Below are 14,040 nucleotides of genomic sequence, written 5' to 3'. Positions count from 1 at the left end.
CAGACAACACAGAGAACTATGACCCGGACTATGACTTCCTCCACCAGGACCTGTCAGTCGGGGACCACTTACCACCAGCCCCGGTCGGCGGGTGTCTGAGCCCGTTGCCAGAATCTCACAGCGAGTCCTCTTCCCCGGTCCCGGGACAACACCCGTTACACCCCCGCTTCAGCGCACCTCCCCAGCAGCCCCCAGAGTACTGGAGCCCCCAGCCCAACCAAATGAATCCGTTACACCCGTCCCGTATCAGCGCGCCCCCGGCTCTACCGCAGAAGAAGCGCCGGAGCACCCAAGTGTCGCCGTTCCCTGACGGCGGGTCGCGGATGCTGTACGAGCGTTACCCCTCGCAGTACGACAACTTGTCAGAGGAGGAGCTGCACCCCACGCCGCCTTTCCCCCTTTTCACCTCGCTCTCGCCCATGCCCCAGGCTAACGGCGGGGTTTTTGTGGCCCAGTACATGGCCAGTGACAATGAAGGGTTCCCTGGTAGCCCCCCACCACTGCCGGAGAAAAAGAGTAAACACAGTAAGTTGGAACAACAGCGGGTGATGGAGGTGGTTATTGAGGATAAGGATTATATTAGTTCAAACTCCAGGAAAATCTGCAAAAAATGCTTATTGCAAGTGATGAGATTGGGTTTGTGTATTTAGATATTGTCTGCATTGGTTGCTGTGGTAATGACATTGAATGAGTAATCCTTTATTGTTCGAAGTATGAATCAGGCCAAAAGTGTCCAGCCTGAGAGGCGTCTTTAGCTTTATAAAACTGATTTGAATTGCATTTCAAACAACCTAGGAATGTGGTTCAAATCTGATTAGCAAAAACATCATTTCCATCATTTTTTTTTGTTTTTGTTTTGTTGTTTTCCAGACTTGATTTGTTCTCAGATTTTGTCTCAACATGGCCTTATAAGAATAATGAGACAGGAAGGGAAGTGTCAGAAAGAGACTAATTAAGGGAAGAAGCGTGGATGAGTTAGGAAGTGACAGCAGGATGACGGCAACGCTGCAACAGTCGATTCATTCCGATGTCGGAAATGTCAGAGGAATGGTAATCTTTGAACGGGGACAGGAAGTGGCTTCCAGGATGCACCACAATGTGTTCCAGCCAACAGGGCTACGGAGGGCAGCGTTTGGTCATTTATCCTGACACACCCATTATGTCATTTCCTGACACACCCATTATGTAATGTCCTCTCACACTACTGTATTGACCCGTTTAGGCCTGGAATTATTTTATGAAAAATAGCAGATATACAAGCTCACAGCGCGGCACCGAGTGCCGCGCTGCGAGCTTGTAGTTCTGCTATTTTTTGAAAAATCATGAAAATGTGTGAAAATCTTTGAATATATCTCAAACAACTCAAATATTTTCTTTTGCGGGGTCCCCAGAACAACATATTTTGAAAAGGTTTGAGAACCACTGATTTAGAAGATTTTAGAAGACGTATATAGAATCGGGTAAAAAATATTCAAAGACTTGCACAGTTTTTCCACGATTTTTCAAAAATAGCAGATCTACAAGCTCGCAGTGCCGCGCTGTGAGCTTGTATATCTGCTATTTTTCAATAGATAAAGCATAAAATAATGGTAAAAGCGCTTCAAATCTAAAAGCGACACAGATTTGTGTTCCCGGTCTTAACTAAAACCAGGAGAAGAAAGCATATTGTGGCTGTTGAGCGGAAACCTTGTATGTCCAAAACCTTTACATTTCAGGAAATGTGTTCCAATGGATCCATCAATGCACTTATTTTATTTTATTTCTTTCATTGGATTGGATTATCGTAATAGTCCCGATCAGCTTCACCCGGCTGATGGTAGCTCAGATGGTTATGATTGAGCTCTCGGGTGGTGCAGTTAGTGGTTAGTTGTCTTGCAGAGGGACACTTCGACCGGGAGACCAACCGGTGAGCCTCCTCTAACAGTCTACACACTAAGCCCTAAATTATTTAGTCAAAAGCTCTTGTTAATACTTTTTATTGGTTAAATATTTATACAACCCACAGACTTGTGTTGCCGTCCCCATTCTGTCACTATAGGTGAAAGTTTTCAAAAAGTTTCAAAAAGGGTGAAAATAGCTCAGAGCTTGTATTTCTGCTACTTCTGCGTGAGGTCATTTATGAAAAAGAAAAAAAAAACATAATGAAATGTGGAGATAACAAGGTTTCTGCCTGACAGTGGCAATAATTCTCCTACTGTAGCTTAAAAAAATAAGTAAAAAGAAAGTCTCTTGCACACCTACAAGGGGACAGGTGCGTTGAGGAGAAGACCAAACAATGGTCCAACAAATGGAAAAAAGAAAAAAAAAGGAAAAGGCTTTAAATGGGAATACAGCAACGTTTCGGTCTATTTAGACCTTCATCAGGTTAACTTACACTGGTTACCAGTCTGCTTTAGGGTTGATGTTATGATTTTACTGTACTGATTGCTTTTAAAACACCTAAAAGGCTGCTCATTACATTTTATATTAACGCTTTATGAGCCTGTGTACAACCTGATAGTCCTCAGACTTTTCTGTCAGTGTTTCTTAACTATAGAAGTCTTGAAACTAAGGTGTCTCATAATACAGACAACAGGCTTGTTATTATTATTTTAATCAATACCATACCATTTATTTTCAATTATTTCATCCAAACTTGAATATTCCAACTTAAAATACAAACACATTTTGAAACACAGCTCTCTAGATTAGGTTGGATTGAATGTGAAATGGCCACCACAGCAGTGAATAATAAAGATGTCCTCTAATCTCTCTCTGTCAAGTCCTCAAGTACATGGCGTTTGTGGAGGACTACTCGGAACCACAGCCCTCTGTGTTCTACCAGACGCCACAGAGTGAGAGCATCTACGAGCAGCGGAACAAGCGCTTTCAAGAGGTCTACGGCTTCAACGACTCCTTCAGCAGTACTGACTCCGTTCATGAGCCAATGTTGCCTCCAGCTTTGCCCCCCAAACAAAGGCAACTGGTAAGAAACTGCTTCACATGCATAGATTGTCTCTCTCTGTGCAACCGTGTGGTGTTTTGCAGATGTCCAAACTAAGACTAACAAGACTTTATGGACTATGTCGATGTAATTAAGAAGAATAAGAATATCTCTTATGTATAATATCTAAAAGTTCTGACGTGCAGAGCTGGCATTGATCTCTGTAATCATTACCAGATTATCTAGAAGCCCATTCATTATGTGCCCATTATGTGAGACACCTCAGAATACAGAAGAGTTACCCTTTCTCTTCTTTAACCGATCACTAGATTAAACAGACGTAAACTAGAAGAGAGGTGGTCATCATGGCTCAATGGACCTGGGAAAGAGGAGCATATTACATTCATGAGTTTAACTGCATTCCAGCAGTAATCCTCATCAATTCTCCCTTGAGCCTCAGCCTATCTTGTTATCTCTTTCACCTATTGAGCCCCTATTCCCAAGTCTCTATATCTCTCTCCCGCACCCTTTTCTGTTATACAGCGGACACCTGTGTGTATGTGGGTGCGTGGCTGTCACTGAGAGATAAGGCGAGATGTTATCAGCCCCGCATCTGATCCAGTTCACGTATCTTCATCTGAGTCTGTGACTATAGGTTAATTGAGACAGCTGTCTGACAGGCGATCAATGGATAGTAAGAGTTCCGTTGACGAGGCCATTCAGCTAGGGCAGGGGTCTTCAACCTTTTCAGGCCAAGGGCCGCTTAGTCAAGAGAGAGATGAGGCAGGGACCCCTACAATCCATAGATACCATATAGAGTCATCGGCATAATAATCAGTGTATTTTGGATTCATGTCAATTTGTGTTTTCAAATATTTAACCACTTGAACCGTCAATACTTAATAAACTTGCCTTTCCCTCTACACCAACCCTCTTTAGCTGAAAATAGCCTGCTATGTTTGCCTAAAGTTCTCAGAATAAGGACACTAGGGTTCAAGTGGTTAATATAAAAAGCACAAAGATTTGGAGGACCCCCTGTAGTAACTCTGAGGACCCCTTGTTGAAGACCCCTTAGCTAGGGAGGTGAAGAGGTCAGATTTGTTCAATCACAGGGCCAATCACCCACAGTTTAGCAGAGGTGAGCATGAGACCATTATGGAGCAGTGCTATAGGCTGACTAAAAATACAGTAAATTGTACTTTTGTTTTTCCAACACAGGCGATTTAACCCATGACTAGGTTTGTTGTTTTCTGGGTCAAAGTGTGACCATGTTAGCTGTTAGCACTTTGATACCCAAACGGATTCTCACATATTTTTGTTACTAATGGCAATGATCTATATTTGACGACATGCCATCCTGACAAACACATCAACAATAGGTACAGTACTGTGGTTGGTGGCTGTGTGCATTGCCACTGCCAACTGACAGTAGATTTAAGAGAATATCTACTGTAAGCATATTTGTCTCAGAGCCCAGGACAAAGAGTGGACATGATATTACTGAACATTCCATTGCCATCTGACCAAACATATCAACTCTGGCTCTCAGGGGAAAAAAGGTATGCACCAGGTGACAATGGAACAGAGTTGATTCATTTGAGCTTGTGTCAGTAGAGGTCATGGAGGGACTAGGCAAAAGTTAGTACTTACCGTTTAGAACGGGTACACATTATAGTGTATTATTATTTTATGCTTTAACTATTGAAAAATAGCAGATATACAAGCTCACAGCGCAGCACCGAGTGCCGCGCTGCGAGCTTGTAGATCTGCTATTTTTGAAAAATCGTGAACATTAGAATTTTGACCCGATTCTATAAGTGTCTTTTGAATCCTTCTAAGATTTTTTGAAAAACCCTATGTTTCTAATATGTCAGCAATCTGGCTGGCCATCGTCAAAGAAAAGGTCCTTTTCACTTAACTGGAGCTCAGTTAGTCTGTTCTTGAGAGACTACTATGTCAGTGGTTCTCAAACCTTTTCATGTGAAGGACCCCCAAAATGATATTTATTTGGCCATGGACCCCCATCTCAAAATATTTAGTTCCAGGGACCACCCAGAAGCAGAATTTGAGTTAGATCCGTTCGCTTTGAAAATACATATATTCAAAGATTTGCACACATTTTCACGACTTTTTCAAAAATAGCAGATCTACAAGCTCGCAGCGCGACACTTGGTGCCGTGCTGTGAGCTTGTATATCTGCTATTTTTCACTGGTTAAAGCAGTCAATAATTCTAGGCCTATTTAATTGGATTGCAGCTCTTCTGCTGCAGACGGAGAGTGATCTCACAGACAGACACAGACATCACTACATGGTTGTTTTTATGCCACTGTTGCCCTAGCCTGGCATGAGCTGCATGGCCATGGCACGGCCAGACCTTTAGCACTGGTAGATTTGTCTGCTTTCCAGGCTACTGCTGCCCAAGCAGTTGCTTTCTTGACGTCATAGTTGTAATCAGGTCTGTCAGATGTTTATATGAATACAACAGTTAATATTTAAATAATAAGCAGTGTACAAATATAATTCCTTCATAACAGTTTTAAACCATCCATCCACCATTGATCCAGTTCAAAGTTCAAGTTTAGTAAAGTCTCATCAATGGACATGGCAATAGTGCCAGAACAAAAATCGCTGTAAGGCTAAACAAAGTATCACTGCAACCAGTGATTGAATCTGATAATTATTAATTGCATCAACACTAAATTGCTGGACCAAACAGCCGTTTGTTATTTTGCCCAGATTATTCCAGCGTGGACACTCTTATTGTGATTTGTCTTCATGCCACCATCACTTGTTTATTTAAAGCATTTCCCTAGTAGCTTTGATTTTCATAATTGTGGTGTGTGTGTGTGTGTGTGTGTGTGTGTGTGTGTGTGTGTGTGTGTGTGTGTGTGTGTGTGTGTGTGTGCGTGTGCGCGTGCGTGTGTGGAGAGAGAGAGAGTCAAACTAATTCTTGCTGTTCCTGCTGTGAAGCCTAATCTGGCCTCATGTTTTGGACTTGATGAGCTCGTGGCCCAGTGGAATAAGCCTGTTTGCCTGCTGCATAAACCCATGTTCCAGGCTTACATGCTTTGGGGACTTTACACAGCTTTGCTAAAAAGAAAGACGCAGGGTGGATAAATTAAAGCCTGATTTATATTTTGTTGCGTGCCAGTGTACCGTTCCTAAAACATCAGATCTACAAGCTCACAATGTGCTGTGGTGCGAACTGTTGTGAGCTTATAGATCTGCTATGTGGTACACAACACTACTGTATGACTATGTATAAATAAGTTAACTGTAAAAATGGAACGGATCATTTTTCCCTGTTTAGAGCCGGTAGTAGATGGCCTCATTTCTCTGATGCCCTCAAAGCAGTGGCCGTGGAGAAGGTTTATGGAACTGTCACATCAGATGTGACCCACGCAGGTCACTGGACCCCCGACGGCTTTGACTTTGAATAATACGATTAATTCACATTCACAGTCACTCTTGGTGTCCTTAATTTAGAGGGACAACATTGTTTCTCTTTGGTATTTCTGCTCTTTTGTCATCTATAGACTGATTCCTCTCTCTTGCACTACTTGTGCTCATCCCCAGCTTTTCAAAACTCTACTCCCACTGCTCAACTTTGATTAAATTATATGCTATGATTAATCTCTCTGCTTATTATAATCAACTGTCATGTTTTCTCTTTCTCTTCCCCCCTCCCTTTCCCTTTTTAACACATTTGTTTTCACTCTCTACCTTCCTTAATCCATTTATTTACAACCCTTTTCCTTTCCTTCTTTTTCTTTCTTTCTTTCCTTCTCTTCTTTGTCTCTACTTTCTTCCTCCTCAGGCCTCCCACTCTTCCTCCCCCTCCTCCTCCTCCTCCTCCTCTCTCTCCTGCCACCTCCAGCCGTCTGTTGCGGCCCTGGAGGAGGTGGCGGGCTCTGGTCTGGGGCTCAGCATGTCCGTCTCTAATTCCTTCCTGATTGGCCAGGCCTCCTTGACCACGCCCACGGTGAGTCCCCTCCCCCTTCTGGGAGGTCCTTGGTCGGGCCCAGGGGGTGGGGAGGTGTTGACCTGTGTGTGCTGCCCGTGTTGTGATTGTCCGGCCACCTTTTCCGTTCCCTTAAAGCTGATTTATGCTTGGTTGCGCAATGAAAATGGCAAATGCACAAGCTCATGTGCGTTGCGACGCGCAACTAAGTATAAATCACGCTTTATGGTTTTCGATCGACGCCGTCGTAGACTCGTAGGTGTTGTTTGTTTGCCGCGTGCTTCTTATTTGTGTCCATCCATTCATTTGGTGTGTGCATTTGTTTGACTCTGTGCATTTGTTGTCGTTGTTTTCCCTCCATTTTGTTTTATATACGGCACCGACATTAGTTGTGTTGTAATTAGTGTGTTCTTATGTGTGTCATTATGTCTCATAATGTGTGCACTTCTTGCATGGTTGTTGTGTTCGCTTTGTGGTGCGGTGTCTCTGACTGGCAAAGATGTGTTATCACGTTTTGCATCGAAAGGGTTTCTCAAGACATTTTCTAAGGATGATTCTTTGTCCCACACACCCTTTCCTCGTCATGAGTCTGAGATGCAGTCATTTGAGTTGAGTGTCTGGAAAAAAACTGTCTGCAAGAGTAATGTGCAACCCCACAATGTAACTTGGGAATAGCAGAATAATTTTATGTACTGTAGGTCTAGCTCAGTGGTTTTCAAACCTTTTGTGCCCATGGTACACCAAAGCACACGTCAAATTCTCAAGGCAATTCTGTATTCATATCCATGCATATTCATATAATTCTGTAAATATTTATGAACTAATGCCAAAACATATTTTAGGGTGTAGAATTAGCCTCTGTATAGGGAAACAAGGGAGCTGTTTGGGCTGATTTTGAACATATTGCAATAATAATGTTTATCAAAACATCCCAGGGCACACTGTTTGAGAACCACTGGTCTCTCATTATAGATCAACGCATATTAGTTAGCTGTTGTTTGAGCTTGTGATTAATGAACAACGTACTGTAGAACAGTGGTAACAAAATTAGACCTGTGATCCAGGGCTGCAACCATCCGTTATCTTCTTATCGATTTATTCTATCGATTAATTGAGAAGCATTTCTGGAATAGATTTTTCATAATCGAAAGATTGCGTAAATGGCAGATCTAGAAGTTCTCTGCGCGTTCGTGTGGAAGCTGTCCTTGAAAATCGATTATTCTCTTTAAGTTGATTCGCTGTTGCACCCCTACTGTGACCCTTGACGCGCAAAGGATAAGGTTTTGTATGTGGGTGGTTTATTTGGGGCGTAGGGGGCTGAGCCACATGGTGTCAGTCCCCGGGGAGGGTGCAGTGGTGGAAAAAGACCTCACATTCTGTACTTAACTTTTTTTTACTTTCTTTTATAGAAATAGAAATGCTCTGTTACAAGTAAACTTCCGTAATTCAATATGTACTTGAGTAAAAGTATGAAAGTGTGTTGGCATCAAAATGTACTTAAAGTACCAAAAGTAAAAGTACAGAATGTTTGAAAATAGCAGATCTACATGCTCACAACGTGCCGCGACGAGTTGTGAGCTTGTAGATCGGCTATTTTCAATGCCTAGGTATAAAAAAGGGCTAAAGTGGTTAATGTTTATAATATTATAATTTATATCTGAAAAGTAAAGTTTTCAAGTAAATGTAGTGGAGTAAAAGTACAATATTTGGATCCGAGATGTAGTGCAGTAGAAAAGTACTGTAAATTGGAAAGAGATACAGATACCTCAACATTGTTCTTGAGTACATTACTTAGTTACTTCCCACCCCTGGGTGCATGGGTGCAGCAGTGTGGATCTCCCACCAGGGGCGTCACACCAAATTCTGGGCCCTGGGTACAAGGATTCACTGCGGGCCCCCCATGAATGTTAACTATTGAAAAATAGCAGATATACAAGCTCACAGCGCGGCACCGAGTGCCGCGCTGCCAGCTTGTAGATCTGCTATTTTTGAAAAATCGTGAAAATGTGTGCCAAGAAACCTATGTTTCCATGTCAGTGATGCTCAAACTTTTTCATTTGAAGGACCCCCCCATCTCAAAATATTTAGTTCCAGGGACCCCTCAGAAGCAAAATTTGAGTTACAAATGTACACTTAAAAAATACATATATTCAAAGATTTGCGCACATTTTCACGACTTTTCAAAAATAGCAGATCTACAAGCTCGCAGCGTGGCACTTGGTGCCGCGCTGTGAGCTTGTATATCTGCTAATTTTCAATAGCTAAAGTAAAGTTACTAGGGCCCCTCCACCACCTTGGGCCCTAGTAACTCAGTCCCACTTTCCTACCCCTTGTGACGCCCCTGCTCCCACTCTCATCTCACTGTGGATCCAGTGGAATGCCGCGCCACATGGACCACATGCACAACACATTCCTCCTCCTCTCTTCTCCTCGCTTAACCACTTAAGCGCTATGTACGTTGTCGTATGACAAATAGCGGACACAATAACAGATCTGCACACTCACGGCGTTATTTTTTGTTCGGCCAAATAGTATTTGTATTTGTATTTTAAACAGGAAAAATAATTTAAAAAAAGTGTCAGCACACTGTAAATTATGCATAACTCATCTTTGGCCGCTTTCAATGTTTAATAGGGACTTGCGTCCCAAAGAAAACGTGTCTAAAATAGGGAAAATAGCAGATTGGCTATTTCTGCGCAACATGTTGTACGACAAAGAATAAAATAGAGCTTGAATGATTGAGTGCACCTAGTATCTCTGCAGCCCCCCTTCTTGCCCTTCTGTTCCTGTGGAATGTTTGCATTCCTGAACTCCTCAGGGCATGTTTCTTTTTTTTTAAGGAGGTGGGGGGGTGGGGGGGGGTAATGGAGAAGGGGGTCTTGAAGTTTGAGGTAGAGGGGTTTGCACATGTTGGGGTGGAAAGACAAGGAAATATTTTGTCATTCATTTTAATGTGGAAATATATATATAGTGTGTGCGTGTGCGTGTGTGTGCGTGTGTGTGTGTGTGTGTGTTTGTTGTAGTAGTAGTAGGAGTAGGCCCAGTGTATTTTATTGGACTGCTGCTAGGAAAACTGAAATTTTCAGTTTCTGTGCATGTGTGTGTAGTACGTGTGCGTGTGTGTGTGTGTGTGTGTGTGTGTGTGTGTGTGTGTGCGTGTGTGAGAGAGAGAGAGCTACCAGACAGGCATTCATCACTGATCTGCTGCTTTGTACTGGGATGCCTAAACAGGTCTGGTATGCAGGACTTGTTGCAGCAGGTTACTAGTATTGCCTCTACCGACAGGCATCTCCTGAGTGGCCAATAGTCACCCACATTCCCGCAAACACATTCCCGCAAACTCGCACACATGCACACGCACGCTCGCAGACAATAAATGACCAGTGCATGCATAACAGCATATACTGTAGTAAAGGCCGGGAAATGGCTAAAATAGGCAATCTATAAGCTTACAACTGGTTGCCTATTTTTTGCAGAGTATATAGGGTTTATTGAGCTACTATTTGTAATGATACTGTAATCGATGCAGTACAGACTTATACATTTCTGCGTTGTTGTCGTCTGAGTTACGTTACGTCTAATCTTTGCAGATTAAAAAAAAGGTATTCCTGTGGCCGTTAGTTGCAGTGGAGTGGTACATTTCGCGTGTGTCTGTGTGTGTGCATTCATTGTTTGCATATCAAGTTGAGGCACATCATTGTCATAATCCCCGGCGTTCATACAGAGGTGTTGGAGAACAAGGTGATTTTTTTGTTTTCTTCCTCTTTTTCAGCTTCTATTTCTGTATGTCTACTCTCTCTCTCTATCTCTCTCTCTCTTCACCTTTCTGACTCGCCTTTAGCCTTGTTCTTTATTTCTTTTCCGACTTTTCATTCTTTTCGCCAACACACAGAGCTCCGACCCGGCCGCCTTGACCAATGCCACCATTCTGGATGGCAGCGGGGGCGGGCCCAACGGTTCCCTGGCCAGCTCATTGGGCTCTGTGACTGTCTGTCTTCCTTCTGAGTCTTCTCTCACTGACTCTCTCCACACCTCAGCGGTGAGCTTACAGTAGCGGAAACCCAACTGTACACAGTAAAACCCTCTGTGTTGGTTTAGAGGTGGTCTAAGTGATCTATTTTTGATCAAATAAGTGTTCAGTAGCTCTGGATTACGATGGTAATCATTGCTATAGGGTGTATATCAGTAGCAGGAGTCTTCACATCTTCAGCTCCTTAGTAAACAGAAAATACATTTTCATGTGGAGATACAATCTGTTTCCAATCAGGAGAAAGAATGCCACAAAGATGATTTATCACTATTATCAGCTCCAGTTTCATAATTTATCAGCTTCAGTTTCATAGTGTTGCAGTTCCAATTTTGTCTGTTGCTCAATCAATCATCTTGATTGAATGAAATTGCTATTGGCCTGTTGTAACAGGTAATATAGCCAGTTGTCATTTTAGTATTTGGTGAGCTCTGAGTCTTGCAAAGTGGAAGCTCTTTGGGTCATGACCAAATGATTAATCTAGACTAGACTGCCCATACATTTGCTCTTGTCTGATTATATTTCTTAATACTCCTGGTATGTCTAGATTAGCTTCAATCTTGTACTGAATGTTCTTTTTTGCCAATTGCAATTGGTACTGTTTCATTTACAAATGATGCACAGCAGCTCCACCTGGTGGCCATATTGGCAGAGAGCTGAAAGAATTACACTAAAAACAGATCTTAAAACAGAAATTCTAATAATGTAGAAAAAACTGTACCTATATTATATAATTTGGCATTCTCATAAACAATAAATATGTTGTATACAATTTAGAAATCTGTGTTTGAGCAGCCAAATCCACCCCGCCCCAACATTCATTTACAATGTACTTTTATTGGCCATTATACCAAGTACTGTCAATACACTATGTACAGCTAGCAACTTCCTCCACTTGTGATATCATGATTTATCATACCCAGACAGCTGCTTTGACAGCCGTTATGGAGAACTTTTATAATTTTAAGTAATTTCCATTTAATATATATTTTTTAAAGCAACTGATATTGTTGGTGAATATATATATATATATATATATATATATATATATATATATATATATATATATAACCTCTACCTTTGCCATACTTTGATACTTGAGGCCCCTCCCACCCTTAAAGCTAATATATACTTAGTTGCCACGCCCCTTTCGACAGTTAGCACTGAACTGAAAAAAGTGTCACTTTTTGTCAAGCTAAAAGATAGGCAATATAAATGAGCCTTTAGCAAACACTTCTAGCCCCTCTCCGCTCCCTTACGCCGTGGTTTGTGTCCCTCCTGTTTTCCCGTAGAGCGAGAGTGCGAATGACGAGGGCGGGGAGGGGGAGTACGTCAACCTGTACTCGTCCAGCCAGGCCAATGGGGAGCTGCCGCTCTCCTACAGAGTAAGTAGCCGACCAATCCCATCATTTCAGGATTGAACCAATTGAAATCCAGTGTTCTAATAATGATCAGAAATGGAAACTCTGAGTGAGTAAGAGTTAGTTAGTCGCCCTTTCTACCACTTATCTCTTTTGGGAGAGTGAAAAGGCGACCTTCTGGTTCACATCTTGAATTGATTGAGTTAAAATGCAGTGGGAATGGAGTGGGGCTGTAACTATCGATTCTTTTATAGAGAAAAAAAAACACCATATGTATCTATATCTATACATATATAATTAAATATTTTTATAATCAACTAAATAAAAGTGTCTGATTTACCTCTTACAGACTATTTTATACTTCGGTCTACAATGTTTTCACGCAAAGATTGGAAAAATATGAAAAATTGATATACAAGCTTCCAACACGTGTTGTGAGCTTGTAGATCATCTACTTTCACAATAAAACATTTTTAAATTTGCATCCTCATTCCAAAATTAAAATCAAATTAATGAATTTGTATTATTTACAATCTTTTACATTGATTAGTTGTTGCACCCCTAGAATACAGCGAACCCTGAGTGAGCATGACCTGGGATTCAGTGGTTTGCCTGTGAGAGAGAGACGAGATGCAGAGGTGTCTGTTGAGATGTCCATCCATATCAGTGTTGTTTTTGACAGCAAATTTTGATTTAGTTTTAGTCATTTGAATAAAATGTCATTTAGATTTAGTCATAATTTAGTCACCAAGTTTTAGTTTTAGTCTAATTTTAGTCAACTAAATATCATAACATTTTAGGCGACTAAATCTACAGTTGATTTAGTCAACTGAAATGTATTTTGGCAGGCCTTGATGGCATCGTAATGACTGATTTTACGCTTGGTTGTGTGCTGAAAATAGCCGATCTACAAGCTGAGCTTGTAGATCGGCTATTTTCAGCTAGCAACACCTGAGAGCAACCAAACATAAAATGACTCTCTTCTCCACTAGTCCCTCCCTAACATTTTAGTCTAGTTTTTATTTTGTTGACGAAATTGTCAATATATTTAGTCTTAGTTTTAGTCATCACAGCTTAGTTTTTGTTTCGTTTTTATTTAGTTTTCATCAGTGAAAAAAACGCAGTCGACAAACATTTTTCGTCATAGTTTTAGTCGACAAAATCAACACTGATCCATATGTCCTTCTGATTGCCTGGCTGGTGACTACTGTCCCCTGATTGTGCTTCAAATATAAAGCCTGAGTTATACTGAGTTGAGGGGGTGCCGCACACTGAAAATAGCCACGCTACCTAGCTCACAATGCTCTATGCATTGTGAGCTTGTGGATTGGTTATTTTTCTGTGTGAGAGACTAGCGCAGAACTAGCGACGTACAAATCAGGCTTAACTAGCATTTAACTTTGTTCTGATCTAACACCTGACAATGCTACTGCTCCAAGGGGATGTTCAAGGGTTCACTAGTTTTACATTTTCCAGTAACATTCTCCATAACAGCTTTACTGCCCTGTGCATGGTGTGCGTGCGGGTGAGAGAGACAGAGGTGCTGTATACAAGCAAACGTGTGTGATTTGATGGAGTGTATGGGGTATTTGTGTGAGTCTTTTAACTGGGGTTTGGATCAGTCCTGGTTTTTCCATCTTGTGTCGATTTTTACACAAGCCTTTGATAGGATCCCATCTAATGGTAACAGGGCCGACACCTTCATCAAACAGCAGTAACATTTATACAAAGCATCCAACATTCTTACAGCCAAATGTGTTGCATGAA

General features: G+C 41.7%; 1 protein-coding gene across 1 annotated transcript in view; it reads left to right on the top strand.

Moving 5' to 3' along the window:
- Positions 1-14,040, top strand: part of rapgef1b (Rap guanine nucleotide exchange factor (GEF) 1b) — an 80,148-nt gene that overhangs the window by 57,433 nt on the left and 8,675 nt on the right. Inside the window, exons 9-11 of the mRNA XM_080743122.1 lie at positions 4-525; positions 2,763-2,965; positions 12,205-12,297. Coding sequence (XP_080599248.1) covers positions 4-525; positions 2,763-2,965; positions 12,205-12,297 — 818 coding nt within the window. The remainder of the gene's footprint in view (positions 1-3; positions 526-2,762; positions 2,966-12,204; positions 12,298-14,040) is intronic.

Source organism: Nannobrachium achirus, assembly GCF_963921795.1.
Source record: "Nannobrachium achirus genome assembly, chromosome: 15".
NCBI lineage: Eukaryota > Metazoa > Chordata > Actinopteri > Myctophiformes > Myctophidae > Nannobrachium > Nannobrachium achirus.
The sequence above is the reverse complement of the archived record's forward strand: the minus strand, read 5'-3'. Positions and strand labels throughout refer to the sequence as shown.